The following is a 22,085-nucleotide window of genomic DNA, read 5'->3' on the forward strand; positions in this document are numbered from 1 at the left end:
GTTCACACATCAGTTTGAACGAGGTTTGAACACAACCCATCACAAAGTTTTACCCAGCTTATAACACAAGGAAATACAATACAAAACGAAAAGCCTGAAAATAACTCTTTTCACTGGGCTCAGCATATTAATGCATCCCTCTAGAACCAGCCAATAGTAGGTCATGCAAAAACCAGCCAGCTATAAACCAGAACTTTTTAATGTAACTTTTGGACAACAATAGGTGTTTATTGCAATTACTCTCCTTAGAGTACATAATCTTGAGAAAAACCTCTTCATTTCCCCATTGGATCAAAATGCATTAGAATATGGTTAGTGATGGAGAAAGTTTGAATTGGCAATGTATTCCCTTGTTTCAGTGGAGCTTGGTACCCAACCCTGTCTTTCTTTGGTGAAAATCAGGAGTAACTCCATTGAAGTCAATGGAGTCACAGTATAAACCAGAAGAATCAATGTATCCAAGCCATTTACATCTTGACAGCTTAAGGGCTGCTACAGTATTCTATGTGATGAAGAGCAGGTTTTTGCCATCAACCATACCTTTAATTAAAAAATAAAGATATCAAGACAAAGCACAGTACACAGTTATTTATTGAAATACTTGAAAAGGCCGCAATGGAAAAAACAGGTTTGTCATGAGGATTTTATATTCATTAGATTAGTTGATCCATTAAAAAAGGTGCTGTCTAAAGGTAATTCTAACCAGGTATATAACCCACTGTGAACCATGCAACTAATACACATTAAAGTAGAGTAAGCACGGTGTACTATTGTAGTTCTACCCCACACACAGCTTTTACAAGAATGATTTATCGTGAGGAATTAAACAGCAACACTTTTTGAATTATAAACATTTATAATATACAAATTGTTTTCCATCTGATCTGAAAGGGCTATAAAACATAGTGGAAAGTGAAGCAACACAGAATTACACAAAGCATATGAAGTCTGTCTGGCAGTTTTTAAAGTTTACTTTTTTCTTTTAAAAGAGGACTCTCAGACAGTTAAACACGTCAGAGGTCATGTAACATACAAAATCGTTAGGCCACATCTGCCACAGTGACTTTTTCCTTAAAATATAGTTCAGTGGGTAAATTGGTTGGCTCTTCAGTTAAAAAAGAAAAAGAAAGCCACATATTCCGCCTTGTATAGCCTGTAGTCCCAAAAATAAACTTCAGATGCATTTGAAATAAATAAGTAATCCATGAACAAGTATGATCGTTGAGTTGAACCTACTCTATTGAAAATGAATTCCAATTATACACTCTCACTATGCTGAAACATCTAAGAACAGTATTTCTAATAACTTTTTGGGAAGCAATGTCTTACTGCCTTAATATATACAGATTATTTACAATATTCCCTTTTAGCCTCACAAATTAGGCCATTTTAGTTGGCTGTTACAATGCAATTTTTTCCACACATTATGCAATACTGTAGTTATAGCTTTCATTTAAAAGAATCTTATGCACGAATTACAAATATTAATAAAGTAACTCTGCATATATAAATATTTCTAGCAGAATTTAAAGCATTCAGAATGTACATAATTTTTTTAAATTTTTATTTGGTAGGAGCCAGGTACTGCTTTTCAGATCATCGCTGCTTTAATAATGCTCTGTACATGGCAAAACCCAAAACTGCAAAGACTGTAGCACCAAAACTTGCTCGAAGCCAAAATGTGGAACTTTTGAGGTCTGCTTGTGTCACATGCCTGCAGTTTAAAAAGATAAAGATAATTAATTTCATGACAGGAATGTCAGGCACTTTGTTATGTCAAATAAAAATCTGCTTTTGGAAAATTATTAATACTTGTCACGCTTAAGCAGCACACCACTAGGGTTACAAAGTTTTAATGAATGCAAGCATTTATACTTCTCTTAAAGGCTTAGGACCTGACGCTGCAGGATCAAGTCATTAGTCAACTGTGAATGGGCGGAGGGCGGAACTGACTTATTTGACAGCAGCAAAAATTACTTCCTAAGGGAAAGCAGCTACAAATAATTAATTGCACATCCAGAGTGAGCAAATATCCCAGCACAGTGAAATACTAGTAAGATAATATTTTTAAAGGCCTCAGTTCACATATTTCTGCTTTTCAGAATTAAACCTTCCAAGCAATGTTGTATTGCCAGTTATTTAAAGTGCTGTCTTGCAAGCAGTTAACTGACAAGTGACAAGTAATACTTCTCCAAAAGCTAGAACCACAACAATGACAATTTGCAAATCCCTCCCCAATATATAATCACAAAAAGAGCAACAGGTAACTGTTCATCACAATACTAAATTGAAAACTGTTAAGAGAATGACATGCTAGTGGAACAGGCAGTGACAGTGACATGAACAGAAAAAAAAAAACAATGTAACAATAGGATGAAAGTGGTTGGATGACATAAAAAGCCACATTATTCATGACAAGATAGATACAGCCAATGAGCCACATCTCCCAGATACCACAAATAAAGTTTGTGAGCATGCTCAGTTAAACACTGCTAGCCATCTTCAAAATAGTCTCAAGTATGACAGCTTACCATAAAGCAGTAGATAAAGCGTTAAAAGTTATTACAGTGACCTTAATTTAAAGCACACCAAGTTTCAAACTGATTGTTATGGAGGTGATTTACAGAACCCACATAATATAGCTGAGTTTATATATCTTATAAATTTGTATAACTATATTGAAAATAATGGGTTATTTGTCTGAAGCTTTACAAGCAGTTACAGCACAAGGAGTATACAGATATTCTGTGCATATACCATGTGCAAAACAGAGTTAGGTGACTATACAATGTGAATTACAGAACTATCATGCTGCTTTATAAAACATGGATTATGTAGTTGTTGTTACCACAACATACAAACCAGTGTAAAATATTGTTTAGCAAACATTTATAGTAATAACATGTCCTGTATATAAACACTTATTGTACATATAAATTTGCGTACTAGGGTATCACACACTGCAGAACAGACACAGGCTCTTCTGTTTATTTCTACTGAAGTGAAATGCAGCATATGAACAACCACTCACATCTGCTCTCCAAATTCCTATTCTTACTCAAAAGTTCCCTGTGAGATTATGATCTTGAAACAGACCAAACTCATGGTTTCTTGCAAGCATTAGTTCCCACAACTAATTTCTAAGAAGTATCTCAGAACTAGATGTCAAGTAGTTTGGTTGTTTTTTTAAAGGCGAAAAATGGCAAGATCACCCCATTTAGGATATCGTTACCTGTCTTCAAGTAAATGTGGATCAAGAGATGACTCCATGAAGATGGAATCTTCTACAGAGCTGACGGCGTGCACCTGATGAATAATACTGCTCTCCTCGTCTGCTAACAGCACGGCACCCAACTCATCTATATGGAGTCTTAACCTTTTTTACACACATGCACAATTTGCAGTTCATAGCATGGTTCAAAACTGGAAGTGACTCAATGTATGCCACACTTACACCTCACACAAGTTATATTCAGCTGCTCATTTGTTTTCATCTAATTCTTTGCTCTTGTGCAGTTGTTAAAAACTTAACATATAAAAATAGGAATTTGTTCAATGGCTAACTAGGTAACTAAATTAAATACAAAAAAAGAGCATGCTTAAAGACCTAGGAGGCTGTAGCATTAACCAACAAGAGCAAGGAATCTGCTATAAAAGCTGGAAACCTATGCTTCTTGACTTTTATTTTACCCCAGGATACTGCAGTACACCTTACACTGTACACTACAAGTATGTCTTCACTACACACATTTAAAAAAGGTATGCTCTTAACTCAGGTTAGCTAACTCAAGCTAAAATAGTAGCAAAGACATAGGAACTCATCTTTTAACTCAGGTTAGCAGCTTGAGTTAAACCTATAAGGGATCCTGGGGTTGAATTCAAATTGCTAACCTGTGTTATTAGCCAAGCTGCTATGTCTTCACTGCTACTTGAACCCAAATTAGTTAACCTAAGTTAAGAACACCTTTCTGTAATGAAAACATACCCTAATTGCAGTACTTCAGCAAAACAGGCTGTGTTAATACAGGAGTATTAGCTCTACTTCTGATGGATTTCCTTTACTATTGTTGGGTCAAGTCTGTACTTTAAGAAAATATAACTTTAAAATGTTTTTGTAGAGTGAATATGTACACTAAAACCTCAGTTTCAAAACTCCTTAAAATATAGAACAGCGTGTGTATATACTGACAAACTCTGAAGGGTGTATATTTTTGATATACTTAACAGCTCAAAAAAAATTTGAAATTGTCTGACAAAATATTTACATATATATTTTAAATGCATCAGTTTAAAAGTGTGACTCTATACTTGTTTAATTTAGATGCATCTCAACTTGTCTACTGAAGCTCCATCTATCGTTCAAGTCAGTATTTACTACTATTTCCAATCTATAGTTTGGCCTTTTACAACATTTCTGCACATGTGAATATTAACAAGCATTACATAAGGAAGTCCTTGAGCATGGCTAAAAGTTATCATGTACCTTTAAAAGCAACTAAGGTAGTCTCATGATCATGCCAAAATCCTATTCCCATGTCAAAGCATCAGAGAATTTAATGACTCACTCACAGCATAGAATTTTTTTCTCCATTTAATCTAAGGCTCAGGGTAAAGCAGCTTTTCCTTTAACTAAATTAACCTGACCAAACTCTAAGGCCCAAGCCCTCATCCACTGAAACCAATAGGAGTCCTTCTATTGACGTCAATGAGCACTGGATCATGCCCTGTACTTTTTGGCAGAAATTCTTCCAAGGGAGTTAGGAGTCCAGAACCAACCAAAATTCGGTGGGACTTGGGTATCCAATTCTTTTGGGCTCCTTTGAAAGTCCCAGCCTTTACTTATAAATGTTTCATAGCAATCGGTGTACACAGCAAATGGAATCTTTCCACAACTCAATGCCATACTCACATCTCTTATTAAAATAACCACAAATAACAAAAAGGGGAAGTTTTCCATGTGGTTCAACTTTAATGTGGTTATACCACATGAAATTTTGTCCCAAACTCTACAGCTTCCATAATAGTATCAAAGAAAGCTTTCACAGTTTAGGAGTTTCTTCTGATCTCAAATACACAGGCAAACTAAATATATTAAAATAATATTTCAAAATTTTAAAATGACGTGTGAGAGATTAGGAATCTGTAATATATGAATGGTATGTCAGAAGCTATTATACTAGTGTCAGGTTAACCAATAATAGATACTTCCACTAACTCCAAATGAGGGAAGAATTTGGTCCCTATCTTAAACAAGTTTCAGAGTAGCAGCCGTGTTAGTCTGTATCCTCAAAAAGAAAAGGAGTACTTGTGGCACCTTAGAGACTAACAAATTTATTTGAGCATAAGCTTTTGTGAGCTACAGCTCACTTCATCGGATGCCACAAGTACTCCTTTTCTTATCTTAAACAAGAAGACAAAGATGATCCTAAATTAGAAATAGAAACTGATGCAGAGTTTTATGAGATTTTGCCCTCTAGTAATAAGATTTAGCTCATCAACTTCCTGTAGTTTATTAAGCTTTCAAAATAAGACTTCTATGTTAGACACATTTGCTCCACATTATATTTAGAAACAGAACCCAGGTTTAAAAATAATTTGGAAAGAAAAAGCACAGAACTTTGCTTCAAATTGCCCTAAAACATTGAGGCAAGTAGCTGTTTTATCACCTGCTATTTTAGTGACATATGTTGCAGTCTAGAACAGTGTTTCTTTTAACAGACTTTAACAACTCACAAGAAGTTAGCATCACACAGTAAGCAAGATATTAACTGAGCATGCCTATTAATTACACCTGGGAACCGGTTGAACTGTCGGCCAACGTAGACAAGCTTTTAAGTCAACATTAGTAGCAGAAGAACCCCAAATTTGGGAAGATAATATTAGTTATAAAAAAATCTCCAAAAATTTCCACATGCTAACTGGCAAAGCATATAAAAAGAGTAGCAGATGAGGTCAACACCACCTTGTCATGACGGAAATGGACCAGCCATATGGATACTTACACCAAATGATAAATAATAAATTAACAAACAGCAAGCAACAGCAGTTTACTTTGACAAACAATATATTTTAGCCACAAGTTGTTAAGCAACTGAATTTAAAATAAAAACACACTAAGTATACATGCAAGTTGCTGCAGCTTTCATTTAAATATTACATTTAGGCACGTAATTTTCTATGTTGTAAACACATTCTGGATATTAGAATTTTTTCCCCATTAGCCATCTAATATATGAAAAGCAACAAGTGCATTTTAGTGCACACACAATGCCTGTGACAATGTAAAAAGCCAGTTCAAGATACCCCATTAGCATCGCTTTGCAAAATTCTGCTTGGCTATAGCCAGTAATGAGTGGTAGGAAATGGTCAATAAAAGAGTATTAATTTTCATCATCATCATCATGGTAGAAGTGAATACCTGTATAATTTGCCTGTATAATTTAACAGATTTTTATGGTGATTTTGGAAGGCTGTAAGAACATATTCCCTAAAAATGTAAGTGCACTACACCATAAAGTCTAAACACTTATACTGGATTCAGGGAACTACTCTTTTCTCTATTACAGTCAGTAAATAATGCTTTTTTCCAGATTGGGTTTCACAGAAGGAGGGTTTTATAGGCAACTGAAACTGTAGGAACAAATCCTAAAACTGTTGAAATAATCATGTTTTTATGTGCAAGGTTTTTTTAAAAAAATATGTTAAATAAAACCCCACTCTTATTTCCACTATTTCAATTTCAGAATCTAAGAATTAAACTTAACCGAAAAAATCTCCCTGATGGAACCATCATTCTCATGCATAAGAATAAATACAAACATCTTGTTTTTAACCATAAACTCAATTGCCAGAGTAAAATGCAGCTATTGTATAAGAGAAACAAGATGAATGAATGATTTAAAACCAACAAAGCAGAAAGAAAAAACAAATCTCATTGAACATTCCAAATAGATGCAGTATAGTAAAACAAACAAACAAACAAAAATGCAAAAACACAACCCCCTCAAGTTGATGGTTAAAAAAGGGTTAGAATTACACAGAAAAACTTTTTTAAAAAGAGGTAAAATAATGTAGTAAAAGGAGAGTGAATGCCAGCCAGACAAATGAAAATGAACACCTAAAGGAAAGAACAAATTAAAAATATAAAAATACAACAACATACGAACAAGTGCTTTCTCTCACGCATGCAATCTGCAGTGTTTAGAATGCAGTGCCATCTTCCTAGTGGAATCTATGAACAAGGATCCTGGGTAGTTCAAACCAACAATCCTGCTCCTCCATAACAGATACATTAAATGGATAAACGTCCCCATTTCTCTCAATCTGTTTTTCTGCTAAACTAGGAAATCCCAAAAGAATCCATAAAGAGGGTCAGACACAAGAGACATTGAATGTAGGTGGATGCATGATATTTCATTTGCACAAAATCACTGCTATTGTGTTAACTGCTGGGTTTGGAATATTAAAAATGATTACAAAATAATATTTTGTCATCATGATTATATATAAACACTAACTAGCAACACCTGCTAACAATAGCAATTAGGCGTTAAATCTAAATGCATTTCAGTTTACAGATTAATCATGCATTCCTCTGCTATCTAGAGGGTTAATATTTCAGGGTGGGAGGGAGATCATGCCATTAGCTTCTCCACTGAGACAGGTCTCCTTGCTTCCTAGTTAAGTAATGTTTTTCCTGACTTTCTGACTTAGCGGTAAGCAGCTGTAGAAGCAAGCAGAGAAAACCATACAAGGCATAACAATTGCATTTTAAAAACTTCTTAATTCAAATGCATTTTCTGTTGAGGTTGTGTTTTATAGACACTAAATCGACATCAAATAATGTTCCCTCATTATCTCTTTCTTTAAATACCTTGTTTCCCCTGTGAAAATGTTCTTTAAATCTACCTATTCTGTTAAACCAGAAAAACACCTCCAGTGGCTCTCCTTGTTAGTCTATAATTAAAGGTTAATCTCTGCTTTCATTTTATGAAACAATATTTATGGGAATGAACAAACATCTTAGTTTCAGAGTAGCAGCCGTGTTAGTCTGTATTCGCAAAAAGAAAAGGAGTACTTGTGGCACCTTAGAGACTAACAAATTTATTTGAGCATAAGCTTTCGTGAGCTACAGCTCACTTCATCGGTTCTATTTTTCTTTAAAATACATTTATTTACATACACACTACTCAGTTCACTCTACTGAAGTGTGGAGAGACTGTGTGAAACTATGTATCCCATGGTCTTTAGGGGTTCGGTAAGCAAATGCTGTGAGAGGAAAAGGAAGAGCTAGAAAGGAGGGGAGCTGGTTAAATAAACATATTGGTGAGCTGGACACCTAGAGTAAAGACAATTCGCTTTAAGTAAATGACCAATACAACAGATCATAGAAAGCAAACTTTTTTCCAACATGGTCAGGGCAGAAGCTCTCCCATGAATTCTCCTCCTCCTCCAAATATGAACCTGTCACAGAGAAGGTGACATATTCTGGTGCTTGTGATTCCCAACCGTACAGTGTCAAGGACTGGGGATGACTGCACTGCAAGACTGGCCAACAGAGGACAGCATGTCAGCCAAAGTCTCCACTATTATCTTGGATCAATCTAGTAAGGGATCTGATGGAGGATTCTCAAATAGGAGAGCAGCAAGGGGAAGAAGCAGCATATAGCTAAGAAACAGGGACAACTATCCATGGCCATTTTGAAAGGGGAATTGGGAATGGATTATGTGACTCCCTCATCCCCTTGGGGCGCTCACAGCCTTCCTACTGAGGAGTTTGAAGAGTTGCTGTTTTCTGAGATTTTCAAGTGTGTTAAATTGGCTGCATGGCTGGGTTTGAATAAATGAGTGGGAACAAGTTTCAAGGGGACTTTATGAGGGACAATTTATGTAGAAAAGATGCAACACGAATGAATAGCGTCAAATGTTTCATTGTCATTTCTAAGTCAACAATCTTGATTTTCTGAGCTAAAAGGTTTCTCTTCTATAAATTCACATTGTACTGTTATTAGTTGTACACTGAACTCGAAAAGATACATTTCACTAAAACTCTCTCCATACTCTCTGCACACAAATCAGAAATACCATCAGAGCCCTTGTATACATACAGCCTGCATATAAAGATGATGCCTACTCTGTTTTATGACTATAATGATCTGAAACTAACAAAAGGTATCACACAAAACATGCAACACAAGACTTTCAGGATATGCAAGAATGCATTCTAATCCTGACCTTCCAAGATGCATATCACAACCATCTGTCACTCCAAGAAAAATATGGAACATGGAGCCACTGCACTACAGAATTATTGTTCGGTTTGAACTCCCATTCATTTGCTGGGCCAAGATGACAGAATTTCAGCTGTTAGTAATTTGTGTGTGTGTCAAAGACAGGGGTTTAACCAACACAGCCTGCAATACAAGTAAGACAAGATGCAGCACTGTTTTCAATTATGAAAAATATTATCAAAAATATTTTAATGTTCATTTATCAATTATTTTTTTCCAAAATACTTGAATGTTTGGGTGGTTAAAAATTTTCTACAGTAGCTAATTTTCTTAAAGTGTATAAGCAGGTTGTGTTTTGTTCAAGAGTAGCTGGCTGTTAAAGCTGCAGATTTCTTCACATCATATCCACTAATCTGTACAAACTGAAGATTAGTAAAATGTGTTTTGTATTAACTCCCACAAGTTAAGTGGTATGAATTGTATTATAAACATAATTACACTGAATAGTACTGCTCTACATAAGCCTTACTTTTGCCTGCAACAATACTTAAATAAAATGGATTTCTAAAATTCATGTCTAAGAAAGATACAGATTTCATTCATACTACACAGGTGTTTTATATATTATTCTAGTACTAAACAGATTTTAAAACATTGTTAATTTTTCATTCTTGACTATCTACCTAAAAAGATAGCAAAATATTGAAGAATTAGACCTATCGCCTAATTGGCTGAGTTGAGCATCAAGTTGGCAATGCTTCAATACATTACCATTAGATTAAGGCCTATAGTTGATAATAGTGATCAACTATACTTTTAAGTTAAAGAGGTCATAAAACTTGACTCATTTTACTGCAAATATTAAGAGAAGCATCTGTCTGGTGGATATGGAGTGAAAATCTGCATCATATAAAGTTACCAATTGCCTTTTTTTTTTTTTTTTTTTTAGTATTTTAAAAGCACGCCTGGTACCTAGTAAATAAAGTTAAGGACCTGTTAAGAACTGCAGTGAAGAGTTTGTTCTTTACAGATTGCAGCAAGTCTGAGTTGAGGAAGTTCTGACAGATGCAAAATGTACACCTGTTGCAGGCGCACATACAGCGTAATCGGGCATGGCTGCAAAAACACACAGAAGGACACAAGTTGAGATCTTGCTCATTAAATCAGGCACACATTAGGGCTGTGCCAAAACCAAGAGATTTAGGAATAAATTAGTTATATTTGAAAGAGGAAAAGAAAGGTCAGCCGGGGAGGCAAGGGTAGACTAAAGCTGTGCAGAATTCCAGGGCTAGATGTTTTACGTCTAGATGACACACTGGCAAACGCCTCCTCCTACACAGATAAAAACTGGAAAACACAAACATTAATAAAAATGTTTGTTATATCTGTCTTCAGGAACAAAGTATCATAAAGGTTGAGTGGAATGTGTCTGCACAGCAATAGATAACACCCTCTTCTCAATCAAAGGAAAGGAAAATTGAAGAAGCCACATTTTCTATCACTCAGTAACAGAACACATTTTACTTTATAAAGTGACACAAATAACCAATTTTTCCATTCCCCTTCCCTCCCCCACAAACTAATATACACATGCTTGAAAACCAGGGAGGAATAAGGGATATTTCTAAGACAAACGAATACTCAGTGCCACACACAGTTTTAAATGTCCTAATATTCCAGCACTACCGAATAAACCAAAAGTAAAAAACAAAACAGAAACCTTACTGCTCTAATTCAAGAGATCCCATTTTTTAAAATCTAGATTTCTGGCTGAAGATGACATTACTTCTCTTTAATTTAAAGCCAGTGCCAGCTGTCATACTAGAATCCATCTGTTATTTAATAATGTATATCTAGTTCACCACAATACATAAAGCTCCACCTACCAACTAAAGAGGGATGTAAAGTATGGTTAGCAACAGAGTGAGATGCTTAGTGAGAAGCAATGTCATTTTAAATATATTAAATCTGAAGTCTGACAAATATATATATATTTGGGCACCATATAAAATATGTAATAGCTAATAGATTTGTGAAACTAAGTCACAAACATTATTAATTACATGTCCTACATAGGCATTATTAACCAATGAAACCTCAGTGCATTTCTAGGGAATTATTGTACACTAAGTAATGTTATGAATCATAACTGTTTATGGATCTGAATTGCAATAATTGTCAGGTAAGTCAATTTTATTTGTTTATGACTATGACTTGAAAATATTACCAAGCAGTACTGAGTCATTCATCTTAATGGTTTCTTTCATTGCTTTAAACAACAAATAGGGCATACTGTGAATGTGTAATTCGGTGAATATTTAAGATACATTTCTATATACCTAAAATAATTGCTACAAATATGCTATGATTTTACCATTTTAGTAGAACATGGATTGTATCTTATTGCTAAGTGTTATATAATGTGAACAACGTTGTGTCAGTTCATCAAATACTGATTACCATTTTGTATGTAAGAAAACAGAAAAATCCTAGATGTCACTTTCCTAGTTATGTGGTACATGACTGTAGTCTCAGTGACTTTCAGTCTTAAAGTAATCTCCCAGAAAGGCACTTGTTTATGTTATGGCTCTCAGACTCATGCATCTACTGGATATAATACGACAGGGGCATATCACCAATAGCCATTCAAAAGCCACCACTACTGTCCAGAATTCTATATCTAAACATGGACTCAAAAGTGCTGAGCACCTGCAATTTAGTTTTAAGTCAGTGGGAACTGTGGGTGCTCAGTACCTTTGAAACTCAAACGCACATATGTATATGAAATATTATATCTTAATTGCACTCTCTGTTACTGTTAAGACATTTTGTAGCAATGATTCATTATATTATTAATTATTATTACATTAATAAACTCACTACACTAGTAGTTATGACATATGGGAGTCTAGTCTCTTCTGCATATGCTCACAGTTCCCCACTGACAATGATTAACAGCAATGAGTTATGTATGCATACATGAAGAGAACAGAACTCTGTATCTATTGGATTAATGGAACCTTCTAAATCGCTGATATCACTAGCACTTCTCTCTGATGCTAAACAACTTAAATGAGGCAGAGAGTTCCATCCTCTTGGTTAAGAATGGCATGCAGTGTTGTCATGATCCATGCAGTATGAAAACTATGATGCTTGACTACTTACGGATACATGGCCATTGTTGTCAGTTTAACAAAGATATCCTTACTCGGTATATCAACAGTGTTACAAGTAAAGGCTTGCGGTGGAGGCATTTTGTGTTTCTTGCAGAAGTCAGCAGGGGAAATGCTATATTCTTGTTTAACTTCATGTAGGTCTGACTTTGCAGCTACCACTAAGCAAGGTATTTTGCTATCCACGAAGTGTTGCTGCAAATTAAAAGAAAAATATTGAGACAAACAGGAGTTCATGTGTTCAAACAACTTGGAATAGCCTATTATTACTGTTTCTCGTGGCAACATCAAGCATTCAAAGGCTTAGCTGAGCCCAACTCTAGAAGCAGAGTGCTCTGCATAGGCAGCTAAACCATAGCTGGGCATTAGTAACAGAAGCCCACCAAGCTCTTTCTCCAATTTTAAATGCATCAACTGCAAATAATCAGCAATCATGCAGGAGGCATATGCACTTCTGGTGCCAAACTCAGACAGCCAGGAATGCTGATAACTGAAAGTGAAGTTTTATTTTCCCCCTAGTGAACCAGTGTAATGAGATACGTACAAAAGATACAAACCTTAAAAATCCTAGCACAGTATTCAAAGGATTTAGGATTACTGACATCATACACCAAGCAAACAGCATCACATATGGTCTCGGCATCAGTTAAAAATTCAGATTCACCAACATCATGTAGCTGAAAAAGCAGGAAAAAAGCTTTGATATTATGAAATTAATTGCATAACTCTCTCTTCTGTTTTGATTTCTTTTTCTTTTTAATTTCCTATTAGGTTTATTCAAGCTCAAAATAACACAGAGAACGTGCCATAAAGCTACCACAAGACCTGCTACTACCACATCTGCAGGCAACCAAAATACTCTCAGCATAAAGAAATATTTGCTGAAACCACCTAATGCCTTATATTCCCATTCAATCTGGTTCTCATACTAGAGTCAAAACCACTGAGCAAAGGACTAAACAAGAACTTGCAAAACAAGGGAGCATTCCAATTATGATGAATGAACCACATTTAAACAAATGTTAAAGGGTATTTCCAATCTTCACAGATCTTCACCGGTTGAAGATTCTGAATACATTTTAAAACACTAATTTGTCTGGCAATATATCAGTGCCAGTGTTTCAAGGGTTAACTAAACTATCATCCATCTGACAGGTTTTCATTCTGTGACCTGTAAATTCCTTGCTATATTTCCCCCTTCTATTCTGTCTTATGCTGGAATCTCTCTAAATACGCAAACGAGCCCAAAGAAAACACATACATACTCTAGAAATGGGTAGATGTATTTTCTACAGCCTAAGTGCTGAAAAGTATCTTAACACTGCATTGACTACATGTTTAGAAGTAAAGAAAATAAGATGGAAGATTTTAATTTGATGTGTGTATTAGATTTGAGAAGTTGAATGTTTTCTAAATTAGGTGTTGTGATAATTAGGATATATAACAACAGAACAGAAGCCTTGTAACAGGAGTCCAACTGAATAAGTGCAATTAAGATGATCTCAGAGTGTTTTTGGTACATTTTAAGGGAAGGTGCCAAAAATAAAATATTGCACAATCAATAATTTACAGAGTTATATAAACTTAATTTTGCAAGCAGCTAGAAATCTGTAGTTAACGCTGCTCAAAGAAAGTATTTAAGTCTTAAAAAAGCACTCACACCCAGAACACAAGACAGCTAAATCCAGACAAGAAACAATTGCCTCAAGTAAATGTAGCCTTCTGTAAACCAGTTAATACAACATATTTTAAAATTTATATATATATATACACACTACATCTTTGATACTTCATAACTGACAAAATATATATATTAATATATATATACAAAATAAATATATAAAAAAACCGATGATGTAGTCTTACCAGCAAGTATTTTTCTTGCCCATATACATAGACTGTATTCATCGCATAGTAAGATTTGTGCTCTGCACGTATTTGCCTCTGCCTCTGAAAACACAAAGAATTTAAAGGTTAGACAATAATCAATAGCAACTTCCTCCCCATAAAAACTGTATTTAAATAATTTTTCAGGTTCCTACTCAGTTGCACTTGCTTAATATCAGAGAACTATGGTGAAGTCTTATATTATGAAGACTTCATAGTATGCTAGTAAACATGTAGCTGTAGTACATTTTGTCAGTCATGAAGTATCAAAGATTAAAACTACTAACGTAAAAGGAAAAGAACAAAGCACATTTTGCAAGGCAGTATCCTCAATTGCCATATCTGTTCACTTACTTGATAATTTGTAAAATTCTGCAATCCATGATGGCTTTCCCAAACTTTAGTGCTAACAAGAAAAGTTTAAGGCAGCTAGCTGTATAGAATCACAGAATCATAGAATATCAGGGTTGGAAGGGACCTCAGGAGGTCATTGAGTCCAACCCCCTGCTCAAAGCAGGACCAATCCCCAACTAAATCATCACAGTCAGGGCACGCTGTCAACAGAATTTTGTTACCTAAACTTAACTCTCAATATTATTTAATTACAACTCAAATTAAAAAGAAAATGTTTCTTACCATTAGATTTCTTCCAAGAAGTGCCTGGAGAACACCACTTTTCCCACAGCCTTTCATCCCAATAACATTACATCGGAACACATTCCTTTGAGTCTGCTTTTTCTGGAGGTCTATCTTTTTATCTCTAGTTACTTTAAAAAAAAAATTAAAATTCCTACAGTAGGAACAGTTAAATTACTTAAATCATATTTGAAACATCTGTAATAAAAATCTTTAATATCCCAATGGCACACACTTTTTAAAAAGTTCAAGTGAACAAAATGCCAACTAATTCAACAGGAATCGAGAATCTTTTCATATGATGGTGTCATTTATAAAAGTCATAATCTTTTACATATATACTTTTTTACTTTTATAAACAAACTAGAATGCTCTCCAGGATATTATTCCTTTTCAAAATATGTCTGTGTTCTAAGCAGAAAGGAGAAAAAAACACACAGAACATTTCATTTAAACTCAATTTACAGCTTGGCAATTGGATGTATGAAACTGATCTTTTAAAATAAGCTCCCAAACTGTATTAACAGCATTTCAGATACTTACCTGTAATTGCTGATGCTTGAGACTCTTGCTCTGTCAGTATTGAATAGCCTAAATAGCCCAAGTACTCCAGGCAGCGCTGTACATCTAAATATGTAGTTAGTCTAAGGAAAAAAAGAGGGGAAAAAATCCCAAAACAATCATTCCTAAATTGCCAACATCCACCATTCCAGATTTCTATTAAAAGTACTTGTGCCCTATGTATTACATCTGGCAAAAGCAGAGTGTTCTGGTGCCATCCAGTGATGAGAACACACGTTTTAAAGTTAAATGGCCCTAGTTTTATTAATATAATGAACCCATTATACTATGGGGGCAGCCCCTGCTAAGATCAAACCACCCATGCTGACAACCTATACAATGCTTTTCACAACACAAAATGAATGTGATTGCTCCTCCCTTGTATTCCCAACTCACTGTCAAGAGGAAAGCAAACAGAGGACAGCAACATCTTTAATGTTTACAGGAGGTATATATAGAGAAAATACTGACTAACTATTGAGAGGGTGACAATTAATGACTCAATAATCATACTACTTCAGGCAGATTTCCAAAATCTGGTGAGAGTCCTGAAGCCATGATCATTGGACACTGCCCAAATTCCAGAACAGCCTGTAGTTCTCTGAGCAGCAGGCCACACAGTGGCTCCAAAAGCTCTACTGCTTTGGTCAATTCTTCAACATTTTGGCTTTCTTCCTTTCTACATAATAGCAGATCTTCAACAGAAAGCTTTAAAATGGGATCTTATAGTGAATGTCCTCAATACTGTTCCTACATGTTAGTTCTCTAAAGTGCTTTGCCGCATTCAAAAGAAACTTAAGGGGTACCTGAAATGGAATCACCCAATACCTTTTCTTAGATAGATATCAAACATTCTCTCATAGGTGATATACTGGTAAAGTATGCATTAATTACATAGCAAGTACATGGTTACATCTGATTTAGCAATTATGTAAATCAAACAAACTGGATTCTGGGGGGCTCCATTATCAATGATCTCAAATGAACTAAGGACAGCGGGATTGACAAAATCCAAAAATAATATACATCCCTTAAATATTCTTGTGACAATGGCTGGTTGGTACAGAAAGTTAGTATTTCTGGAGACCTATGTTTCAATCCTACGTAGGTCAAGTAAGAAGAAATTTAGTGATTTCAGATTATCCCCTTTAAGCATGGATGCTCATATAAAAACCACACCATGTAATTTAATGTGACTGGTAAATGTTTGGATAGGAGAGGCTCAGGATTAGACAAGCAAGTGACAGGATCCAGGTGAATGGAAATACATTGGCAGAGGTGGGTTAGGAGGATAAAAAGACTAAGACTGGTATAGTCAAGATGCTGGAGATCAGGATTGATTTGTGTTGACTGAGCAGTATGGAGAAGCTTGTACATGCTTTCCATGCTACACCTGGCTCTAGTCAGCGATATTCATCTGCTACTGAACTAGCAGAGCACCATGAAATCAGCAATAGATATTTAAGTGAATTTCTCTACAAGTCAGTTATGTAAACATGACAGACATAAAAGTTCTGGAAAATGTACTGCAAGTTTCCAAAACAACAAACAAAAAGGAGTCAGCCAAAAAAAATAATGTGAACTTCTCTGAAAGCCCTACTGGAGAACAACCTCCAGCTTACTGAGGAACTACCATTCTCTCCAGAGTACAAGGTAATTCAACCTCTATTCACATTAAGTCAGCACGCCTCTCCTGGGAACACTGGTAGCTGAGCCAAACGTGTGCAACAACTTTATAATGCAGACTAAACCTCATTGAGGGAGTAAACAAACTTCATCACGGCATTTCAGCGAGAACCTCTGGCTCCAAATAAAGCATGGTTTCATAAATGGAAAGGACGTTTTACTGAGCAAGTAACTTAGTTCTGCAGTCTCAATAGCAATAGTCTTTCTTATTCCCTTTAAAACAAGAGCTGTGTGTCTAACTCTGAGAATTACAATCTCTTCTCTGAATACGGTTACAGCAGTCTCAGGAACTCATCTGTTAAACAGATCTCCACAGTTTTGGCATCACATTTGCTATAAACGTTTAAGCAGCAACACTGTCGGTGCTATCTATATAGTTGATTAGATCTGATTGATAACTAAATCATACTGTAAAACTGTGGCATCTCAATTAGCATAGTTATTTAAAAGCATTCAGAGAAGTAGATCGCTCTGACAACATTCATCAAAAAATGTTAAACGCGACTGATTTTTTCAGTTACCTCACTAGATTTACTATTAACTTTTTTAAACAAAAGATTTGCATAGCATATTTAGAACTACGCAGATAAATGTGCAATGAAATAGGTTATTACATCACATGAAGTCCTAATGTAAGGCCATTGTACGGTCCTAATGTAACTCCTGGGCAACAGCAACATATAATGTACCGTACTTACGTCCACTGAGAAAGAAACCCCTGGTATGTTATCCATCCCCTTTCATTTGTACAAACTGTGTTGTTGACATCAGGTCCCCATGGTATATAAGGGAAGACTTTGAACAAATCTTTGAGTTCATCAGGGGACAAAGCACAATCTCTATCCTAGAAATATGCACATAGTTATACATCAGATACTAATAATATTCTCATCAAAACGTACTTGCAAAAGGAAAGTATTTCTTGCATGGGATTTGAATGGCCTGTGCAGCATTCATTCCATAAGGATTTTCTTACAACAGGTGGATAACCAGTTTTAAAAAAGGATTCTCAGGACTTGTATACGCTAGAAAGGGTAAACATACCAGCTGCGTATACTGGCGTATGAGTGCTTCTGCTGGTATAACTTATACATTTTCCTTAACAAAATAAGTTATATAGACAAAAACACTTTTTTGCTGGTGTAACTGCATCTACCCTGGGGCTTTTGCTGGTATAAAAGTGTTGTTTAAAAGAAAAATTGCATCCCTATGCGACAAACGTTTCTAGTGCAGAACAGGCCTCAGACAGACAAGAAAGGGTCACAACCGTTCCTTCAAATTAAGAATCTGAATACATAAAATGGAGAATAAGCCCAAACTCCCAAAACATTGACTCTCTTGTTAAAGCCTTATTCAATCTTTATTCCTACATAGGCATTTGTCATTTCTAGCATTCTTGACTGTGAGTGTAAAATAAATATGATTTTAAATACAATTTCATAACATGGTAAGAACATTTTTCCTGGTTTAGGAATATCACTGATCAATGCAACATTTAAAAGGGTAGCAGAATCTGACCCTGCATAGGGAAGAGCTGTTCTGTTGACTCAACCTATCAGGAGTCAGAACCCTCACAGAACTGCTGCCACACTGTAACCAGTGCTGGCCATTCAACTCCAAAAGCAGAGGGAAGCATGATCCTTGGTCCAAGAAAACTGGAAGAAGAAACAGGGAAGCCCTACAGGAAACCCTAGGAATTGCCAGGCTTCCACAGAAAGCTTAGGCTGAGTTTTATTCTTTTGTTACTTGAGCTAACAAAGCCTAGTTCCAGGTAGGAGATAAACTGACATCATGTATAGACTTTATATGGAGTAGGGTACTAATGTTACCTGGTTGGCTCACAGAACAATTTAAACACAAGGAAGATGGCTCTCCCAATATAAAAGCATTGATTTAGTTTCCTGTGCCACATTAAAGATGAATATTGACTCCTAATTATTTCTTTGAGTTTGAAAAATAAAATTGGTTCAGCTTCATAAACTTCAATCCAATCCTAATAGAAGGTAAAAAAGACTGCTGGACATCAGGGGTTGGATTTTGTTGATAAACATCCCGTTGTACTGATCAAGTCAGAGTTAAGATTTAGAGAGCAATTAAAACATTATACAAGCACCACTTAAGTCAGACTAAAAGCTTACCAAATCATGCTTATCAAACGTGCTTTGGAGAAACAAATACACATGGTGATTCAATTCTGTTGTGCAGTCAGAAGGAATTTTTAGCCTGTTTATTTAAAAAAAAGAAACAAAAATTAGTCAGATAATAAATAATGTAATTCTTCCAAGAAATAAACATGAAAATAGCATTTAGTGGTTTTGATTTTGCAATCAGCTCCTTTTCTGTTTCACTGAAAACACAGCAAGCACTGTTTACTAGGAGTTCTAAAATCATCTGTAATATAAGGCACTTTCAGATATAACAGGAATATCAGCAGCATTCTATGAAAAAGATAAGGATGGTATAGTCAAAAGAAAATAAGGGAATTAAGCACCTAATTCCCTTAAGAGCCTCTGAAAATCTCATCCTAAAGGAGTTAAATGCCATAAAAAGAGCTGGACAGTTTTATAACTATCTCACTTGTAACTATGCATGGTAAGAGAATGACTTCACCGCATATTAAGCAGTTGGGGCTATTGGCTGGCTTATAGGAAGGGCTGGCTTATAGGAAGGGCAGCTTCAAACCAGGTCAGCAGGGACACTGATCTATCCCCCCCAGATGACCAGAAGAGAGGGGAGACTATTTAGGCCTATGCCTCTGCAGGAAAAGCCCTCTTTTACCTGGACCAGGTAGAGCAGCACCCACCCTTCTACCAATGGCCATAGTTAAATACCAGGTTTTGTCATGATCAATGGTGGGCATTACACTAGTCGCTCCTTTCTCGGGGGACTGGGAAGGAATTTTTTCCCTCACCACCACACTGGCCAAGGCAAGAGGGTTTTTTTTTCTCCCTCTTCTCCACAATGGCTAGGGGCTTAGTTGGGGCAAACATGAAACGGGAGTTAGGCTATCATGTCACAACTCACTGTGTAAGTGTGGGGCGGATGTCCAGTGCAGTTACTCCGTTGGGAAGGGATATGGTGATCAGATAAAATGGATTGGTAAAGGATTTAAAGGAGATATTCCTTAAAAGGAATATGGAAATGGGGGACTTGGGGCTCCGATGACTGGTACGGCAAGGAACCTGCCCCCCATTTACAGTTCCCCTTAACCCTCATTCAAGGGGTGGGGGTAAGGTCCAAGCAGCAAGTTGGCTGGGTACTGAGATGGGTGAAGGGGGAAGATGGACAGCCGCCTCCTCCTCCACCACCAAGTACATGTAAATGATTATGGAATTACTTGCACTGCACACTTTTATCTGCTAGGTACTCCCTGACATTTAGGAATAAAATAGTGGCCTAATCAAACCACATCCAGTGTCTCCTGTCCTCCTTCTGTCATAGCTGGACAAAGGATAATTAAGTCCCATGTTCTGGTCATAAACCAATTGTAGTGTTCAGGGAAGAAATTTCCTTCTTCCGCAATCTGACTCCTATTGCACAATTGGCATTATGAGGGACAAAAGTTTGCTTTCCTCTTAAGAATGAGATATGGACCTCTGCCAGGGACAGTATTCTGAAGTGAAATGAACAGAGTCTGATCTGGTATTGCAAATCCCTTGTCCCTCTGCTCTCCATACGCAACCCACAGTGAAAACTAGGTGACACTATGAAACCTAAGTTTAGACATTTCTGCTAACACACCGAAATTGGAATTCCTTTATTCTTCTACTCTCTCTGTATAAAATGGTATTATTCTGCTCCAAGTCTGATCCAACACTCAAGGAAGTTATTGGAAAGAACTTCCATTTATTTCTGTGGGCACTGGTGTAGGCCTTTAATGCACATGCATAATTGAAGTGACACATACATCAAGAGATTATTATATACTATATACTCCATAATGTGTTAATGTAAATATTGCTGACAAAGTTGGGAGCTGTGTATGTATAGTAAGTAGTTGATTTAGCAATCCGAAGGCATGACATACAAATTCTATATAAATAGGTGAAAATTAACAACTGAAACATACGGAGGAAACAAATACTCTGGTGTGAGCTCTAGGTCATCATCATATCCAAAGCGGCGTAATACTGTCCAAGTAGTTTCATGTCTTCCTCGCTGAATAAAAAGTGTATGTAGAAAAAGAAAACCTGAAATTAAATGATAATTCTTAAGACTATGAAGGCTTTCAAACATTTAACATTTACATTGAGAGTGGTTGTTTTTTTTAAATTGGGTGAACAAAATACACAAACATAAAAGCATAGTGCAGGATATATAAAATCTTAATGAATACATGACATTTTCTGTACCTTCAATTTGTACAATTATAATACTTCTATAATCGGATCGCCAAAATAATTATTTTCTTAAAATTTGTTTCCTAAGTGTTAGCCCCAGCATTTTTATTACAAGGCTGGTTTTAATTTGTATCATGCTAAAAATTTTTATATAGTCTCCATTAAACATACAAAGAATGACAACCTTCTACAGTAGTTTCACAGAAGCATGTATTAGTTTTGCTACACCAAAATTCAAGGATAATTGCTTAAGTACTTTCCCTGTTTTACTAAAAACTGAGATTACTCCTCCAGTTCAATCCACACATGATTTATTAAGGCTGCGTATAGATTAGGCTTTTCCCCCTACAATTTCTCACTTTTGGTTTCACAGTTGCAGCTCCCACAAGTAGTAGAAAAGATATTGCCTTTAATTTTTACAGCTTGCTCCAAACAGATCTACACAGCAGTCACTAGAATGCTAGTGGGAACCAATGCTTTATCTATGCTAGGGCTCCCTCTGGTGAAACTAAACAAAGAGCCTACTCTAAATGGAAACTATAGAATTTGCCCAAGAGAGAATTTATTTGAAT

At 35.9% G+C, this 22,085-nt stretch overlaps 1 protein-coding gene across 5 annotated transcripts in view; it reads right to left on the reverse strand.

The window, feature by feature from the left end:
- Positions 1-573: 573 nt before the first annotated feature.
- RHOT1 (ras homolog family member T1) overlaps positions 574-22,085 on the reverse strand; it is a 44,422-nt gene continuing 22,910 nt past the window's right edge. For 3 of the 5 annotated variants that reach the window (XM_073310576.1, XM_073310575.1, XM_073310579.1), the window contains 10 exons: positions 21,243-21,363; positions 19,312-19,396; positions 17,872-18,017; positions 15,470-15,570; positions 14,927-15,057; positions 14,270-14,353; positions 12,961-13,080; positions 12,396-12,598; positions 10,224-10,346; positions 574-1,714 (listed from right to left, as the gene is read on the reverse strand). In XM_073310576.1, coding sequence (XP_073166677.1) covers positions 1,597-1,714; positions 10,224-10,346; positions 12,396-12,598; positions 12,961-13,080; positions 14,270-14,353; positions 14,927-15,057; positions 15,470-15,570; positions 17,872-18,017; positions 19,312-19,396; positions 21,243-21,363 — 1,232 coding nt within the window. In that variant the 3' untranslated portion in view covers positions 574-1,596. Of the gene's footprint in view, positions 1,715-3,232; positions 3,377-10,223; positions 10,347-12,395; positions 12,599-12,960; positions 13,081-14,269; positions 14,354-14,926; positions 15,058-15,469; positions 15,571-17,871; positions 18,018-19,311; positions 19,397-21,242; positions 21,364-22,085 lie in introns of all 5 variants that reach the window. The other 2 variants (XM_073310580.1, XM_073310577.1) reach the window with 2 other exon arrangements.

Source organism: Lepidochelys kempii, chromosome 14 (genome assembly GCF_965140265.1).
Source record: "Lepidochelys kempii isolate rLepKem1 chromosome 14, rLepKem1.hap2, whole genome shotgun sequence".
NCBI lineage: Eukaryota > Metazoa > Chordata > Testudines > Cheloniidae > Lepidochelys > Lepidochelys kempii.